At 37.0% G+C, this 19,798-nt stretch overlaps 1 protein-coding gene across 8 annotated transcripts in view; it reads right to left on the bottom strand.

The window, feature by feature from the left end:
- Ufd4 (ubiquitin fusion-degradation 4-like) overlaps positions 1 to 19,798 on the bottom strand; it is a 729,475-nt gene that overhangs the window by 93,743 nt on the left and 615,934 nt on the right. For all 8 annotated transcript variants that reach the window (XM_090376711.1, XM_090376719.1, XM_090376714.1 and 5 more), the window contains one exon: positions 2,200 to 2,374. In XM_090376711.1, the coding sequence (XP_090232837.1) occupies positions 2,200 to 2,374 (175 nt within the window). The remainder of the gene's footprint in view (positions 1 to 2,199; positions 2,375 to 19,798) is intronic.

Below are 19,798 nucleotides of genomic sequence, written 5' to 3'. Positions count from 1 at the left end.
GAGTGAATAATAACGAAGGTTGGAATTCTGATTCTGGCTATGTCAGTCTTTTGATGTTTAGCTGCAACAAAATCAGGCTCTGACTGTTTTCGCCCTGTAAGGGTCTCATCTATGGATCCAGTGGATTTCTGGGTTTTGGGAACTGTTTGCTCCATTTCACCCTGGAAGGGAGGCTTTCCCCCCTGGAGGGAAAGCCTCCAGCCCTGCCATGTGGAGGCATGAGCAGTGCCACCTTTGTGACCAAGCAGTAGTGGGTTAGTAATAAAAAGGAAAAACTAAGAGAAGATAGAAAGGTTACTTTTCCTTCTAATCTAGTAATGTGCTTTCTTTACTGAATTAATTAAGTGTTAATGTAAGGCTGAAAACAAGAAACTATTTTATTTCACCAAGAAAGAACACTAATTTACTGGCAAAGACACTTGATCACAGAATCGCTTGGCATCTGGAGCCTTTAAATTACATAAATTTAATTAATTTATTAGAGGTTCCAGGTTTAATTTCAAAAACCCAACGATTTGTTAGTATCTGAATAAATATTAACATTAGAGATTTTGAACACTCAAACAGATATTTTAGACACTCATTAATAAATATCGATCAGGATTATAATCAGACCTGATCTTAACTTACCTCATCTTTTTAGAAAAATTTTTCTTGCATATTAACTCCCGTAACTTGAAGGTTTGGAATAAAGTGGTTATGAGAATTGCAGACAACTTTCGGCAGTGATAAATCAAAGGGAAAAATTACAGATATATCAGCTTGACTTCTATTCCAGGGAAAATGGAGTCAGTAGTTAAAGTATAGTAGAATCATCTTGATCAGAATGGCTATGTGGAAATCACAGCATGGATTTGTTGGGAGATCTTGTCTTACCAATCTAATTAGCTATTATGGCACAGTCACAGAGGGATTAGGTGCAAGAAAATAGTGACGTCATACACAAATTTCAGCAAAGCTTTTGACATTATTCCCCATGAAAGGCTGATGCAAACTGGAGATGTGGTATGGGGGGATTACTGATGCGGATAACGGAATGGTTGAGTAGTAATTTTGTTTACAACAGCTTTTAGATGTAAATAAAACTACTTACTTATTGAGAGGTCTTATGTGTTTCTGTCAGAAAATTTTTTTAATCAGAATGGTAATCAGAGGAATTACTAAGGTTTGAATGATCTGATATCAGGATAGGTACAAACAAAAGTTGAGACTTTATCTGTGCATAACAATTAGAAGGGAATTTTCAGAAAATGCTAGTATTAATAGTTGCAAAACTATCCACTTCCACACCAGCTATGAAGTTTATTACCAGTTGGAAGTTTATTCCAACAATCAAATACTCCCTGACTAAAAACAGTTTTGCACATCTATCCTGCAGCCATTCTTTTTCAGTTTATGTCCCCTTATATGATGTCTCAGAAGAGTAAAGATGCCATCAGCATTTAGTTTCCTGAATCAATTCAAAGCCTTAAAAAAAAAAAAAAAAGAAAAAAGTTCAATCAACTCATCTTGTAAGGAATACCCTTTTGTGTCCTTGACTAATCTTATTGCTCCTCTCTGTACTGGTTCCAACAGAGCCACATCCTTTCTAAAATGAGGCTTTCAGACCTGTTTGCAGTACTCAAAAGCACTATCCTATCACTACCCATCCCTGCTGGCAAAATTTCTGTGTATCACTGACAGATCCCAAGAGCCTAGTAGCTTATCAACACTGCCTAGAGAACTTCATGTTGAAGGATAGAATTATCCTAAGTCTGTTTCATTCTCCCATCTTGAGTACAGCACCACCAAATTGGTATGTTATCCTAAAATTACTATTGCCCATAAGCAGTACCTTGCATTTAACAGTATAATTTTTCAAGATCAGGTTGCAGTAGTATTCTTTGATTCCTACCATTAACTATCCTACTCATCACCCATAAACTTAGAAAATGAGCTTGATGTACCTTAATCAATATCATTAATAAATATTGAAAACAAGGGGGGACCAGCACTGAATTTGGAGGGACACCACTAATAACATTAGACCAAGAAGAGCAGTGCCCACTAATATGCATCTACTGATACAGTTTTTCTACTACTGGTTGCATTGTGGAACCAAATTAACATTATTAAATACTTGAGCAAATACAGAATTTCAAACCAGACTATCTTTTTTTTTCTTGGCAATTCTAAATATTGAATGACCAAACATTTTACCTCTATGAAATCATCATGGTCCAGAATACCATAAAACCAACCAGGAGCAATTTCAGGTGGAGATTTTTTGCACTTCCTTGTTTTTTTTGACTGTTCTTCACTGAGAACTGCATATAGGTCATCTTCTGTAAAGGAAGATACCATAGCACTAACAGACTGACTGGCAACTGGTTCTCTAAAATAATTAAGAAAAAAAAAAAAAAAAAAAAAAACGTTAGTTAATAACAGATATTAAAACTTTTTAAACACAACATTAAGCTGTGCCCTGAAAATGCTTTTTTAAAAGATTGCTCAATCTAATAGATGAAATATTGAAAACACAAAAAAATTATGTAAATACACAAAATATTTACATAATTTTTTTTTTCTTTGAAGGGAAGGGGGCTATTGACCCCTGAAACACAAGAAACTGTGTATTGTGGATGCATGCACAGGATCTTCTAGACCCTGTGCATCCAACATTTTAAAAACTCAATAACACACTGGCATTTATGAAAATTTAATTTTTTTTCCTTCCCCCATTGGTTAGTAATACTATCTAGTTTGTAAAACCTAAAATATCTTGTTAATAATCACAGTATTTTTTTTTTTCAAAAAAAAAAAAAAATAAAAAAAAATAAAAAAAAAAATAATAATAAAAATAATAAATAAATAAATAAATAACAATAATAATAAAAAAAATAAAATAAAATAACTCATTTATTCCAATTCATTTTCAATTTTATGCTAGTTTTGGAAGTTTATGACATAGCCTCCAATAGAAAATTTCTTTTTATCCAGTGCACAATGTGATGTTGATTTTTGCAATTTTATAATGCAGCTGCCATCATGAGTTTTCTTGAAATTTTGTTAATAGTTTCAAAACATACTGAAGGAGTATATAATTTTCTTTTTAAAATAGAATTCATTGTTAAGAGATCACTTTCCCTTTGCATGCAAAGAAACAGTTATAGTCTATTTCTTTTATAGTCCTGATAATAAAAAAAAAATTAAAAAAAAAACCTTAGTAGCATTTCATACTTGATCCTGCATTTTTTTTTTTTTTTTTTTTTCCCTGTTTGCATAATAACTGAGATTTCTAAAATTTTCAATAGTAAAATCAAAGAAATAATTTTTTTTTTACTTTATTTTTTTGAAAGGTACTGGGAATTTCAGCTGTGTGGATAAAACAGATGAAGAGCACATAACATTAGATGAAATTCCTTTAATATAATCTCACACAATAGTATTGTTTGTTTGTTTGTTTGTTTGTTGTTTGGGGTTTAACGGCGCAAGAGCAACTTCGGCTATATTGCGCCTGTTCAAGTTTTGTTATTTCCTGTTACATTGTTACTGCTTTAACATATTAGATATGATTAGTTAAGTTTATTAAGCTGAGGTATGATAAGAGTTCACTGACGTTTGAGTTTTCTCCCATAATGAGTTCAAGGCTTAATGGCTCATTTGAATGCGATTTGAATGCTGATTGGCGGGCAATTTGGTATCGTGGACATTCTATGATGATGTGCTTCACTGTTAGTGTGGTCAGACACTGAGAGCATTGTGGAGGATCGTCTTTCATTAGGAGGTAAGAGTGTGTTAAATATGTGTGCCCGATGCGAAGCCGGGCGAGGATAACCTCTTCATGTCTGTTTGACCGAAAACTTGATTTCCAGGATTTCTGCTCTTGTTTAATTTGGTATAATTTATTGTTTGTTTGAGATTTCCAGGTCTGCGTCCATATATTTTCAGAGGCTTTTCGATTGATGTTTTTAAAGTCATTGAGCGGTATTTTATGCAAGTGAGAATTTTTGTTAGAAGGATGTTTTGCAGCATCATCCGCACGTTCATTGCCGGGTATTCCAGAATGTCCAGGAATCCAAGTGAATCTGACTCTTTGTTTGTTTTCCCGAAGGTGTAATAGGGAGGAAAGAATTTTTCTTACATACGGATGAGATGGATGATCCTCTGTCTGTAAAGCATATATTGCACTTAATGAGTCTGTGAAAATAATACTTTTTACGAGGGAAGTTTTGGCAATGTGATCTAGGGCGAGACTTATTGCAAACAATTCGGCACTAAAGATACTGCACTCTATTGGAAGAGACTGTGAGATTATGTTGTTTGGCAATGCAACAGCAGCACCAACGTGTGTGGCCGTCTTGGATCCATCAGTATACAGATGAGAATAGTCAGAGAATTGCGTTACATAAGAAGAATGAAGCTGTTTTATATGTTGACTTGGGATATTGCTCTGTTTCCATTTTATGAGGAACATGTCACAGTCAATTGAACTGATTTTCCACGGTGGAACGGCTGTGGGGGTATCTTGGTAGATTTTATCCATACTTAAGTTCAATTGTGAGAGTATTTCTTTTAGTCGGATACCTGCAGGTTTGCAGATATGAGGTTTGTTCGTATATAAATTTTCCCATTTCGGTTTATACAAGTATTGCCATGTTGGATGTCCAGGAAGGCTTTGAACTTTCGCAGCATAGTTCATAAGAAGAACTTGTCTACGAAGACTGAGTGGGAGTTCATGGATCTCTGTGTATAGGCTATACACAGGTGAGGTACGGAAGGCTCCTGAAATAACACGTAATGCATTGTGATGAATTGGATCTAACCAGTTTAACACACTTTTCCTAGCTGAGGAGTAAATGGGAGAACCATAATCTAATTTAGATCTTATCATTGCACGATAAACATGCAAAAGTGAATAACGATCAGCTCCCCATGTCATGGCTGATACAGCTCGTAGAATGTTTAATTTCTTTAAGCACATTGTACGTAGATATTTTATGTGTTCTAGGAAATTTAATTTTTGATCCATGATTAGTCCTAGTAGCCGGATACTCTGTTTCAGTGGAATTTGTTGATTGCTTATCCTGAGTTCTGGATCAGGATGCATCTTTCGTTTTCTGCAGAAGTGTATTGCCGCTGTCTTTTGTACTGAGATTCGATATCCATTATAGATGGACCAGGATTCTATTTTGTTAATAGCACATTGGAGCTGCCTCTCGATTGTCCGCATATTCTGTGAGTGACATGATATTGTGAGGTCGTCGGCATATAGGTAGGTTTCAACTGTTGCTGGAATAACTTCTGTTACAGGGTTTATTTTGATAGCGAAAAGGGTTGCACTGAGGACTGAGCCTTGGGGGACCCCCTGTTCTTGATTGTATATTAGAGACAGAATATGATGATAACGGACTTGAAAAGTTCTTTTAGTCATGAAATTCTGAAGGAACTTTGGTAGATGGCCTCGAAGACCTAATTTGTACAATTCATGAAGGATACCATATCTCCACGCAGTATCGAACGCCTTTTCAATATCAAGGCATATCATTACAAGGTGTTCGTTTCGGAGAAAGGCATTGCGAATATTTGATTCAGCTTTTGTCATTATGTCTATTGTTGATCTATTTTTCCGGAACCCATACTGACTAGGACTCAGGAGGTTATGGAAGTCAAGAAACCATGTTAACCGATCATTCACCATTTTTTCTAAAATTTTACCTAGACAGCTAGTGAGCGCGATGGGACGATAATTATATGGATTTGAATGGTCCTTCCCAGGTTTTGGAAAGGCCAGTACAAACGAATGTCGCCAAGAGTCTGGATATGTATCCTCAAGGTATATCCTATTATACAGCAGTAACAGCATGCATAAAGAGTTTTTAGGGAGGTGTTTGATCATTTGATAGTGGATTCCATCCGGACCTGCTGCGCTTTCTTTAGATTTGGCTAGGGCTTTATGTAATTCATTTATAGTGAAGGATTGATTGTATGAAATCTCATGAGCTGCATGGAAATTGATTTTGTATTTTTCGATTTGAGCTTTATATGTTTGAAAGATTGGTCTGTATGACGTTGTTGCTGACAATTCCTCAAACGTTTCTCCTAGTAGATTTGCAATTTTTTCTGGTTCAGTTATGTCATGACCTTTCCAGCTTATGATCGGTTTAGGGACGGTTGTATATTTGCCTGAAATTTGTCTAATTTTATTCCATATTATTCTGCTGTCCGTATTTCTATTAATTTTGCTTGCAAAGGATATCCAGGATTCTTTCTGAGATTTCCGGCGTATATAGCGTGCTTTTGCTCTGGCTTTCTTATATTTTATGAGATTGGTGGTGGTGGGATACTTTCTGAATTGATTCCAAGCCTTATTTTTTTCTTTCTTTGCTTCCAAGCATTCTTCATTCCACCACGGCTTATAATGTTTATGAGACTGGTTAGCTGTCTTTGGTATTGCAATGTTTGCTGCAGAAATTATTTGATTTGTGATGTGAGTAACAGCATTATTGATATCAGTATGTCTTATGATTTTCTCATCTAGAGAAGCAGCATATTGGTATTTTTCCCAGTTTGCTTTGCAAAATTTCCATTTTATACCTTTTATAGGTTGCTGTACATCATTTGCTAGTAGGTGACAAACAACTGGGTAATGATCACTGCTATAAGGATCATCGGAAACAGACCAGTCAAGGAGAGGAAAGAGAGCTGGGGAACAGATGGTGAGATCAATTGCAGAGGTAGTCCCTGTTGGTAAGTGGACATGGGTGTGAGTACCTGTGTTTAAGAGTGTTAGGTTCCTATTATTTATAAGTTTTTCAATCATCTGTCCTCTTTTGTCTGTATGAAGTGATCCCCAGATGATATGATGCCCATTAAGGTCCCCCATCAAACAAAAAGGAGATGGTAATTGTTCAATTAGATCCTCAAATTCTTGCAGTGAATACGCATGATTAGGTGGAAGGTAGAGCGAAATCATAGTCAAGGTAATTCCAGTCACGATGCGTACCGCGACTGCTTCAAGGGGTGTTTGTAGCTGAATATGCTTGGATGGAACATTAGAGTCAACAAGAATGGCGACTCCTCCATGACCTGTATTGGTTTTTCGATCTTGCCTATATACATTGTAGTTCTTGATTGAAATACTTATGTGCTGAGTTAGGTTTGTTTCTTGCAAACAGATACTTGCAGGAGCATATACGGAAATTAGATCTTTGATATCGCTTAAATTACTTCGAATGCCACGACAATTCCATTGTAGAAGTGTACGCATTATTTGGGTTTAGTACTTGATTCAGATGACTTACGATGAGTTGCTTGTTTTAATCGATCTGTTTTGATTTTTTCTTTTCTGGGGAAGCTGGGTCGGCAACCACTGTCCATGTCATCATTTGCGTAAAGTTCCAGAACTGGTTCATCTTCTTTCTCCTTTTCATCAATTTCCATAGTGTCAGTATTTTTTTGTGTTTTTTCAACAGATTTGGTGGAATTTGTACTGCTTGTTGGTGTTGGATCTTCAGCATCTGGTGGGATTACAATGGGTGTATTAATTGCCTGATCTACTTTTTGTTTTGTTTGTATAAGAATGTTACGTGCCCAATCTGCTATTGAGATGTTAGGCGGGATTGTGATGTCAGTCTGTATTGCAATTACCTTTGTTTTCTGTACTGTAGTTGCTGCTGTTGCTGCTGCTGCTGCATATGATCTCACTGCTGGAAATAGTGGTATCTGCTTTTTGGCTTCTTGATATGTTACCTTATGTTCAGTTTTATATTTTTGAACTTGCTTTTCTCTTTTCCATATATTACAGTCTCTGGAATAGGCAGGGTGGTCTCCTTTGCAGTTTGGGCAGCAAGGAGACTGTGTATTGCATTCTTTACAGGTATGTTCTTTTGAGCCACAAGTGGCACAAATAGCTTGTCCTCTGCATACTGTTTGGGAATGGCCATATTTTTGACACTTGAAGCATCTTATCGGATTGGGGATATATGGCTTTACCTGGCAATTCAGGTACCCGGCTTTGACTGATGATGGTAGAGTTGGAGTACTGAAAGTAAGTATGATGGAGCGGGTTGGAACGAGGTTTCCATCCTTTTTAATAAGGATTCTTTTGGCATGTGTGACATTCTGGTTTTGTAGCTCTTGCACGATTTCTTCTTCAGAGCTATTTAGGAGGTCCCATTCCACGATAACCCCTTTAGATGAATTTAAAGTGGCATGTGGAGTGACTTTGATGGGAATCCCTCCAAAAGTTTTGGTTTCAAGAAGAAGCTCAGAATGTCGATGATTTGACGTTTCTATCAGAAGGTCGCCTGATTTCAAGCGGCGAACCATTTTCGGTGGACCAGCTATATGTTCTAGACACCTCTGTATAACAAAGGGAGAAAGTTTACAAACTGGTTGGTCTGATAGTGAATGAACAATTAGAAAGAGTGGCGAGATGGTGTGGGTCACATCTTTCTTTTGTCTTTTGGCAGTAGATGGATTAGGATCATCTTGCTGCCGATTGTGATCAGTTTGATCCATAATTCCAGGAGAAGCCTGGTTTGTCAAGTCCATTGTTGCTCCTTTTAGCCCTGAAAGGATTATTTTTCCTTTCAGGTTTCCGGCCCCACCACGGGGAGGCAGGAGCAGTGCCACCTAGTGACCAAGCGGCTGGCGGATTAGTTTGTTAGTGAAAAAATGGATAAATATCCTAAAAAAGAAAGGTGATTTTCCTTCTGGGTTCTACTTAAAATCTGCTAAGTGAAGAACCACTTACAATGAACTGAGAATAAGAGCGGCTAGAAATGAAAGAGAACAAAATCACTTGGAAGGATCACTTTAGAATTCGCTTAAGAAAATCGCTTGGTCCCTATCGCTTGGCACTTGGGGCCCACAATAGTATTAAAATATTGAAATAAGTGGAGGCATGAGATAGAAATAGTAAATCATACTTTATTTTATTTATTTATTTATTTTTTTTATAAACCTTCCTGGCTTACCAGTTAAAGAATAAAGTTATTACAACAGTAAGGATTAAAAAAAGGGGGGAAGAATAACGGTCTTAAAATTATCATGGTTCAGAATAATTTTTTATGCAGTTTTATCCCAAGTTGAATGATGATATTATTATTACAATACAATACAATACAATTTTATTTATCAAGAGAATTCATTTACAATAAATGAACTTGTTAAGAAAAGTAAATTTCTTGACAACAAGTTGTAATTCTTCCTTTACAACAGTTTTGTACAAATTTGTTATCTTACAGAAAAGACTATGAAGTCACTACACATAGTATATTCCACACTGTAAACAGAGGTAGTAGTTTATCTGCATATCAATTCTAATCTACAGTGTCATTGAGTATCAAGAATTTTCTTATTAGGAATTTTAATTTGGAGATGGGGTAACTTCTCCTGTGCCTGAAATCAATGCTAGCCAACAAGTTGTTTATTATATTCATTGTGTGCCTATCTCCAAATCTATTTAGTATCCTAGGGTGAGGCAAAGTAATTGTTTGCTTTGTTGCCTTCCAATAATCTGATGTAACTTATGTTTTTCTCATGTATATCTCTTTTGTAAATATATCTTGTAAACCCCTGGCACCACCATGCCGTGACGGGACTAATTGTATGTCTATCATGCTGCAATTAAAGATTCTATTCTATTCAATTCTAATTTATTTTGGCTTCCTTAAATTTTGTGAGACATTTCTTTGCAGATTCGCCTCTTCAAAAATAGTGTTAAGATTTTTTAAGAAAAGATTTAACTTCAGTTTCTGAACTGGATACAGTATTTTATGTTTCAATAAAAATTGCCTTCTCTTGTTCAGGTCATTCCAAGAGTTTGTCCCCATTAAAAGTTTCAGAATCCTATTCATTAAGTTGTTTATTGCCCTTATTTCTGTTTTATTTGCTCGTGCCCATATATCCTAATTGAGTTGGGAGTCCACTAATGCATAAAATAAGGTAACTTTTGTTCTAAGATTTAACTTATTCTTAATGTAGTAGAAAAAGTACACATAAAATCTCATTTTTTTGTACAAGCTTGTTATATGCATTACCCAACTTAGACTGTACTCAATCCATGACCCAAGGTAACAATGATTTGAAACTTCTTCCACAGTTAGACATTTGCAATTCTTGAAATTCTGATCATGTAGGCAATCATGTTTGTGCAATTTGATAGAGGGTTGAATGTCCAAGGTTTGATGAGGAGGTCTTATTACCAAAAATTTTGTTTTTTCAAAGCTGAGTGTTAATTTATTAATGTGCAACCAAGTTTGTAAATGTATTGCATCCTGTTGTAAATCATTCTCCATTTTTGTTAGGTTCTTTCCTATTGTATGTAAGATTATATCATCTGCATAAATTTTTATAAAGGAGTTCTTAATTACTTTGAATATGTAATTTATATAGATGTTGAACATGATTGGCCCAGCATGTGTGCCCTGAGGTACTCCTCTCTTCACATTATAAGATTTTCCCTTTGTATTTTCTATTTCTACTGTTATTTTTCTCTTGGTTAAATAATTTGCTAGGAGTTGATTGAGTCTTCCCCTTATACCATATTTCAGTAATTTCTGTTGCAATCTTGGGATATCAATTAGGTCATATGCTTTGGTCAAATCTATAAATAAAATCAATATGAAGTTATTGTTGTTTAAATGTAAGTTTAGAGAGTCTACTAAGTTCTCTAATAATGTCTGTGTGCTCTTGCCCTTCTGATATGAGAATAGAGAGTTGTTTAAGAGTCTATATTGATGTAAATATTTGCTTTTAATAAGTTTAATCTTAATTGATTTAAATTTTTTCCACCCTGCTACAATCTCAAACAGAAAAGGTTACAGAAACACATAGTAAGCAGTAGTATGTAGGTATGGATTAAGAAGACTAAAGAAATTTGTTAATCATGATATTGGATTTATGTATATTTTCAGCTTCAGTTAGGTTTCTTTATATGGAGTAATAACTCATGGATTTAACACTAATCACTATCAAGATAAAAGTGCTATACACCACAACATATAAATTATGAGCTGTTTATTTTGTTACTAGAACACATAGAACATTTAAGAACTTTTGCAAATTTTTTGATCACATGCATAACACTTGCTCAAAGAATCTAAGTTTTTGATGATTAGGATCCTTTACCATCCATATCCAACACTAATTAACTAGTGGAAGATAAACCTTATGCCACATTACACTGGTTCTCAAACGCTAAGGAACAAACTAAGACATAAATAAACCTTCCTGCCTAGAGCATTCCAGATATGCTGCATTGGACCGGAGTCTGGAGATCTGGCTGCCCATTCTATACAGGCTATACTCTCCCTATTCTGGTTCATTAAAGGAGCTCTGTGAGGGCATGCAAAAGGCAACCATGAGCATTAAGAATTTTATCTTGATATATTGCAACTGTGAGAATTCCTCATAACTACAATGTAATGTACAAATACCATGTACAAACTACAAATTCCTCATAATTTACAAGAAGTTCTGTAGAGTCACTGAAAGTGAGTCCAGCCCACACTATTAACCCACCATAACACTGGCAGAATAGAATCTGATTCCCTGTTCCCACTAGACAAAAGGGGTGTAAGAAACTGACTTAAGACTACTAACCAGTGCAGTTCACTATGGCCCACTGCTTCTGGCTCCAACTGACATGTCAGCATCAATTCAAATGAGCTCTTGTGTATAAGGGTTGAAGGGAACACAGTTGGGCTGAACACAGAATGTACTTAGGGGTACGAGGGTATCCACGGGTTGGACAAGATTTTGTAGCTCTGGCGAATGCTAAGTTTTTAATTATATTTAGCCATTTTATTGAATTAATTGTTATACTAAATTATTTTCTATAAGTAGCTTATAGTCCTAGTTAAGCTCTTTGGTCTATTTTGAATTTAGATAGCGATTCTGAAAGTTAATACTTAATGTCCAAAGATTTTACCATTCGTAACTTGCCACCATTGTTATATGATACGGAATAGTGTAATATATATCCTGAACTAGATATCGTAAGGCTTAACGTAAAACTAGATAGCGAAATACGTAGTGTAGCATAGCACAGTCAATTAATCAGTAAAATTTATTAATCTAATTAAATTTCATTGTTAAATTGTATTTAAACATAATCATGACCCAGACTAGAGCAGCAAAGTAACGCTCACAGATTAGCCAAAGTGCTGTGGTTCAGTGTAGAACCGAAGGGAGTGATACTCCAACGCATCACAGTCTAAAAAAATGCATGAAAAGTGACGTTCGCAGACCTGTCAAGAACAGGACACGATCTAGCCAAGGAGGATGTCTTTTGTGCATGCTAGGTGAAGAGACTGTGAGGAAATTAGATGGAAACTCAGCATTCTGATGGGTGCCTCTGAGAGTCTGAAGTGTAGGGTAGATGGCCTCGAGAAAATTAATGAGAGGATCATCAAGCTTGCAGCTGCCAAAGTCAATGCCATAGCTCACCCCTGTGCATTAGGCAACACAGCAGCAATCTCCAAGGCAGAATGCGTTTGTCCCACAGAAACTAGTTATTGTTGGTGACTCTATTGTCATGGAGATGATGAATATATTAAGCAAAAAGGATATTTCGAACAAGACCATGGTATGTCTGTCAGGGGCAAAAGTTGATGACTCTGTGGAGCAGATATCATTGTTTAAGGGCACAAAAGGTGATATTGTTATACACATTGGCACTAATGACCTTAAGAGTAACAGATCTCCAGATACAATTAACAAGTACAGGTCAATGTTGAAAAAAAAGTCGAGAGCTAGAGTTGAATTTGAAAGTGTCTGCAATGATGCCAAGACACGATAGGAGGGAGCATATGATAAGAGCCTTGTCAATCAATTTGGTCGAGGAGACATTGTGCTAGGCTCATGGGATAGAATATTTTCAGCATAGTCTGTGCTAGCTAGCAGGAGAGACTGCTTCTACAGGGATGGGATACACTTAAATAGAAAGGGTGCAAGAATATCTGCTGATGCTATCGAGACAGTATTAGGTGGGTCAGAAAACTGCTAGTTTGGGGGGGGGGATTCACAGACTACAAGATTAACAGTAGCCGTAGACAGAGGTGAAAGTGATTCTTGCACTGCTTCTACTGTAATGAGCAGCAGCCTAGAGACCAAGTTTTTAAATTCTGTATAGTGGGATCAACTGATAATGCTACTAACATTGAATTCTTAATGGGAAGTATTCAGGGACTTAATTTTCGAGTCTACTGGGCTTTTCATTGCAACTAAGAAATACTGTTAAAAGTTCAGGCCTAAATGGATGTCCAATGAATTAATGAGGCTTGTGGCAGAGAAGAAAAATGTATTGGATGCATATAAAATATCAGGTGACACAGAAGCTTATGGCAGGTATAAACTAGTCTGTAATCAAGTCACAAAGGAGGTTAGGCAGGCGAAGGCAGATTACGAGAAATCTTTGGCAAAGAATGCAAAGAAAAACAGCAAAGAGTTCTTTACTTATGTAAACTCTAGAAGGAAAAGGATGAATCAGATTTGACCACTTAACATATCGATGGTTCGAATGTTGATGATCCTGCTCAGATAGCAAACAAAGTGAACGAGTATTTTGCATCTACATTCACACATGAGGAGTCATTCAATGAGGGGAGTGCCAGAAGTTTATCAAACGCTAACAGGGAGCTAAGTGATTTTGTAATAACTGAGAGCAAAGTGGAGGAGAAATTGTTGAAGTTAAACATAAGGCACCTGGGGTCGACAGGATCTATCCAATTATACTAAAGGAGGCAGCAAAGGAAGTAAAAAAACCCTTAGCCATAATTATGAGAGCTTCCTTGGACTCAAGGGAGGTCCCTATGGACTGCAGGTGTACAAATGTATCACCATTTCACAAAGGGGGTTCAAAAGGTGACGTAAGTAACTACAGACCTGTTAGTTTAACTTGTGTTCCAGAGAAAATAATGGAATCACTGGTTAAAGAAGCACTGCAGGATAATTTGGACAAGACTGCAGTAATAGTTAAGACACAGCATGGGTTTGTTAAAGAAAGATCTTGTCTGACCAATTTGAAAGCTTTTGATACTGTTGCACATGGAAGACTGCTGTACAAATTGGAGAGGTATGGCATTAAGGGTAAGGTGCTACAATGGATAAAGGGATGGTTGAGTGGGAGATGAGTGGTAATCAATGGCACTGCTCTTCGTGGACAAATGTTATTAGTGGAGTTTCCCAGGGTTTGGTGTTGGACCCATTGTTTTGCATATTTATCAATGATATTGAAGAAGATATATCGGGTTTAATATCCAAGTTTGCAGATTATACAAAGTTTGGAAGGGTTGTTAATGACAGTATGCTACTCCAACTGGATCTAGATAAGTTGAGAAAATGGGCTGAGAAGTGGCAATGGAAGTTTAACATCTACAAATGCAAAGTACTGCATATGGGAAGCAATAACCGAAGAGAAAAGTACCAACTGCATGGTACTACACTTGGAAGTGGAAATTGAAAAAACCCGGGGGTAATTATGCAGTCAAATATGAAGTTCAATTGAGCAGTGCAGACAGGCTGCCAGGCAGGTCATGGAGTCTTGCCAACGATATATAGGAATCTTGCTAGCAGGGGACAGGGAGGTGATTATCCCGTTGTACAAGGCAATGGTCAGGCCACACCTAGAGTACTGTGTACAGGTCAGGAGACCTCATTTTAGGAAGGATATAGAGTTGCTAGAACGAGTACAAAGTAGGGCAACAAGATTTGAGGAAAACAAAGGGGTGCTCTTACCAAGAAAGTTCTGCAAATTGCAGTGCCTGAAGAGTAGGCACCTGTGAGGTGATCTGATTGAGGCTTACAAGGCCTTGAATGGGTTGAGCAAGCTGACTGCTGATGGGATTCTTCCTCTTGCTCAGAATAAGAACCTGAGGGGCCATAGTTTCAAATTGAGGAAAGATAGTTGCAGAATAGATGTATGGAAATTTGCCTTTAGCCAGCGGGTAGTTGATTGGTGGGACAGTCTTCCATTTTTTTTCTCGTGAAAGCTAATAGCCTAAATAAATTCAAGGCTGAGCTGGACAGGCATTTGGGACAAATGGAGGGGTGAAAGGGGAGTTTTTTTTTTTTTTTTTTTTTGGCTGTTGCTACATGAGCTTGCTTTCTTGCATAGTATGCCTCTACTAATGCTAATGGAACCAATAGGTGACACTGATCACAGTCTACTGATGTGAGATTTACTTAAAGATGTAACTACCATCAAGGGTAAAGGGAAGGGTTTTTGTAAAGGTGGCTACAGTGGTCTCAGGCAGTTGTTAAATTCTATACAGTGAGATCAATTGATGATATTAAAAAAAGTGATTTCTAAATGTTAACCCTTCAACGAATTAATCTTGGAAGCCTAGATTTTTCATACCAACAAAGAAAAACTATTCAAGATTTAGATATAAATGGATGTCAGATGAACAAATGAGGCTTGTGGCAGAGAAGAAAAATGTGTGGGATGCATATAAATTATCAGGTGATACAGATGCCTATGGAAGATATAAGCTAGTCTGTAATCAAGTCAGAAAGGTCAGGCAAGTGAAGGCTGATTACGAGAAATCCTTGTAAAAGGATGCTAATAAAAACAAGGACTTCTTATTTATCCACTTGATGTTGGTCGTTCGACTGTTGATGATCCTGCTCAGATAGCTGACAAACTGAATGAGTATTTTGCATCTACATTCCTACATGAGGAATTCAACTGGAGAGCAAAGTGGAGGAGAAACTGATGAAGTTAAACATAAAAAAAAAGGCACTGGGGCCAATGGGATCTATCCAATTATATTGAAGGAGGCAGCATGGGAAGTAAGCAAACCCTTAGCCATAATTATGAGAGCATCCTTAAATTCAAGGGAGGTCCCCATGGACTAGAGTTGTGCAAATGTATCCCCAATTCACAAAGGGGGTTCAAAGTGTGATGCAAATAATTATAGACTTGTTAGTTTAACTTCTGTTCCGGGGGAAACCTGCATCACTTCTTTAACCAGTGGAGTCACTGGTTAAAGAAGTGATGCAGGATCACCTAGACAAGACTGCAGTAATAATTCAGACACAGCATGGGTTAGCTAAGGGGAAGTCATGTCTGACCAATTTGATTGGATTGCTACGATGTGGTCACAAAGGAACTGGATGCAAAAAATAATTTTGATATCATATACTTGGATTTCAGGAAAGCTTTTGATACTGTTGGGCAAGTTGGTGCAATGGATAAAGGGATGATTGAGTGGGAGATGGTAGAGTGTGGTAATAAATGGACATGGCTCTACGTGGAGTGCCCCAGGGTTCGGTGCTGGGCCTATTGTTGTTTTGTGTATTTATTAATTATATCGATGAAGCTATATCAGGCTTAATGTCCAAGTTTGCAGATGATACAAAGGTTGGTGGGGTTGTTAATAATAGTAAAGACAGTATGCTACTGCAACAGAATCTAGAAAAGTTAGGTTGATGGGCTGAGAAGTGGCAGCTGAAGTTTAATATTGACAAAAGTAAAGTGCTGCATATGGGTAGCCCAAGAGAAACGTGTCAACTGTGTGGTACTACATTTAGGGAGGTGGAGCATTCTCCACCTGGGGATAATTGTGCAGTCGGATATGATGTTCTCTAAGCAGTGCAGACAGAGCAGGTCATGGAGTTTTGTCAATGATATATAGGAATTTTGCTAGCAGAGCCAAGGAGGTAATTATATCTTTGTATAAGGCAATGGTCAGTCCACACCTTGAGCACTGTGTACAGGTCTGGATGCCTGATTTTAGGAAGGATGTAGAGTTGCTAGAACGAGGAGAGAGAAGGGCAACAAGATTGCTGAGAGGAAGAAATGGGGTTCTCTTACCAGGAGAGGCTTAAATTCTGCAAGTCGCAGCATCTGGAGACTAGGCATGTGCAAGGTGATTTGACTGAAGTGTACAAGGCTTTGAATAGCCTTGTACACTTCAATCAGATCAATCTCAATCAGGTCCTTAATCTGAGCAAGGCCTCTGCTTTAAATCTATGCCCCCCCCCCCTAGATTAAGAACCTTAGGTGGTATAGATTCAAACTGAGGACAAACTGTTGTAGAATAGATGTGCAGAAGTTTGCCTTTAGCCAGCGGGTAGCTGATTGTTGGAACAGACTTCCATCTGTTGTGGAATTTGATAGCTTAAATAAATTTAAGGCTGAACTAGACAAACATTTGGAGTGACCAGAAGGGTAAAATGGGAAGGTTTTTTTTTTTTTTTTTTTCTTTTTGGCTGATGCTCTATAAGCTTGTTTTCTTGCATTATATGCCTCAACTAATGCTAATGTTAAGAATGGTGAGATTCACATTTAGCTAGCTGGCCTTTTCAAACTAGCTTCCTTGGGGACTCACAAGGGAGTTAGTTAGAACTGGTATAGCTGGGATAATCTTGACTTTTCGAACTATCATAAAAATATTATGTCATGCTGTAATATTTGCAATTTGCAAGTTATGTTGTCCAATGCGTTTTGCACAATAATCAAGAATTTTTAGTATTTTAATTTTATATAAATAAAATTTTATATACAAATATATAACTTTATAAATACAAAATATAAGTACGAAAAATTTATATTAACCATTTTTATTATAAATAATAAAACTGCAAAAAGTAACATAAACAACGTAGAACCACTGACTCAGCACACATTAGCATTAGTAGCACGTGATGCAAGAAAGAAGCAAGCTTATATAGCATCAACCAAAAAAAAAAAAAAAAAAAAAAAAACTTTCTAATTTCACCCATCCACTCACTCCAAATGTTCTGCCTTGAATCTATTTAAGCTATCAACTTCTACAACAGATGGAAATTTTTGTTCCAGTAATCAACCACATACTGGCTAAAGGCAAACTGCCGCACGTCTATCCTGCAACTATCTTTCCTCAATTTTGATTTATGCCCTCTCATGCGATTATTCTGAGCAATAGGAAGAATTCCATCAGCATCGAGCATGCTCAAACCATTCAAAGCTTTATACAACTCAATTAGATCACCTCACATGTGCCTAGTCTCTAGACACTGTAATTTGCAAAACTTAAGCCTTTCTTTGTAAGAGCAACCCTTTGTTCCATTCACTAAACTTGTTGCGCTTCTCTGCACTCGCTCCAGCAGCTCTACATCCTTCCCAAAATGAGGCCTTCAGACCTGTATACAGTACTCAAGGTGTGGTCTGACCATTGCCTTATACAAGGGGATAATCACCTCCTTATCCCTGCTAGAAAAATTCCTGTACACCATTGACAAGACACCATGACTACTCTTTGCAGACTGTCTGCTCTGCTCAGAAAACTTCATATCTGTCTGCACAATTACCCATAGGTCCTTTTCATTCAATACCACTGTCAGTGTAGTACCACAACAGTTCATACATTACTTTGGGGTTACTGCTTCCCATAAGCAGTACTTTACATTTGTTAATGTTAAACTTCAGTTGCCACCTCTCGGCCCACCTGCTCAACTTTTCTAGATCCTGTCGCAGCACCAGCAGCGTACTGTTATTAGTGTCATTAATAACCCTGCCGACCTTCATATCATCTGCAAACTTGGACATTAAGCCTGATATACCATCGTCTATATCATTAATAAATACAGAAAACAACAATGAATTCTATACACTGGGACCAACTGATGATGTTACCAGTAGCAAATTCAAAATGGGAAGCATTCAAAGAATTAATCTTGGAAGCTACTAGGTTTTACATACCAACTAAGAAATATTGTTCAATATTGTGCACGACGAGCAGTGTCCATTAATTACGAATCTGTCTTCTCTTCCTCAACCATTCCTTTATCCATAGCAGCAATTTGCTTCCAATGCCATACTGCTACAATCTTCCATGTGCAACAGTATCAAAAGCCTTTCTAAGATCCAAATATGTGAATCAAAATTATTTTTTGCATTCAGTTCCTCTCTGACCAACATCATAGTATCCAATCATATTGGTAAGAGAAGACTTCACCCTTAACAAAACCATGCTGTGTCTGAGCTATAACTGAAGTCTTGTCTAGATTATCTTGCAGTGGTTCTTTAATCAGTGGCCCCATTAACTTCCCTGGAACAGAAGTTAAACTAACAGGTCTATATAATATCGCTGTAAATACACCACAGATAACTCTTAAATGAAAAAAACTACAATAGTAGTGTAAAAAAGGGCATCATTTTATCTTTATCTTATATTGTACACCTCCTTCACAACAAGTTGCCATGTATTGCACTACTTCAAATAAGTAGCGCTTCACTCAAAGAGACGACTACTGTTAGTTATTCTCAGTGGGCACCACCACCACCCAGACAACACCATTTCAAGGCTAGTTGGCCTCTCATTGGTGGATGGGCAGAAACTCTGGTATTGCAGACAAGACAATTCAATTGTGAAGATAATCCCACAATATGAGAGATGCCAAAAGGTGTACATGATAATGTTTAAGTCAAACTAAATACAGCAAGGCATCATATGTTCAAGAGTATAAATAAATAAACTAACAGGTCTGTAATTACTCGTGTCGCACTTTGATCCTCCTTTGTGAATTGGGGTCACATTTGCACATCTCCAGTCCTCCCCCGAGTCCAAGGAAGTTCTCATAATTATGGCTAAGGGTTTGCTTACTTCCTTTCCTGCCTCCTTTAATATAATTGGATAAATCCCATTAACCCAAGGTGCCTTTCTTATGTTCATCTTCAACAAATTCTCCTCCACTTTGCTGTCAGTTATTACAAAATCATCTAGCTCACTGCCAGAGTTGAATTCACCTCTGGCATTCCCCTCCCTGAATAACTACGCATGTGTGAATGTAAATGCAAAATACGCATTTAGTTTGTTAGCTACCT

The sequence above is a fragment of the Mastigoproctus giganteus genome, chromosome 6 (assembly GCF_048544385.1).
Source record: "Mastigoproctus giganteus isolate SK-2022 chromosome 6, ASM4854438v1, whole genome shotgun sequence".
In the NCBI taxonomy this organism is placed as follows: Eukaryota; Metazoa; Arthropoda; class Arachnida; order Uropygi; family Thelyphonidae; genus Mastigoproctus; species Mastigoproctus giganteus.
The sequence above is the reverse complement of the archived record's forward strand: the minus strand, read 5'-3'. Positions and strand labels throughout refer to the sequence as shown.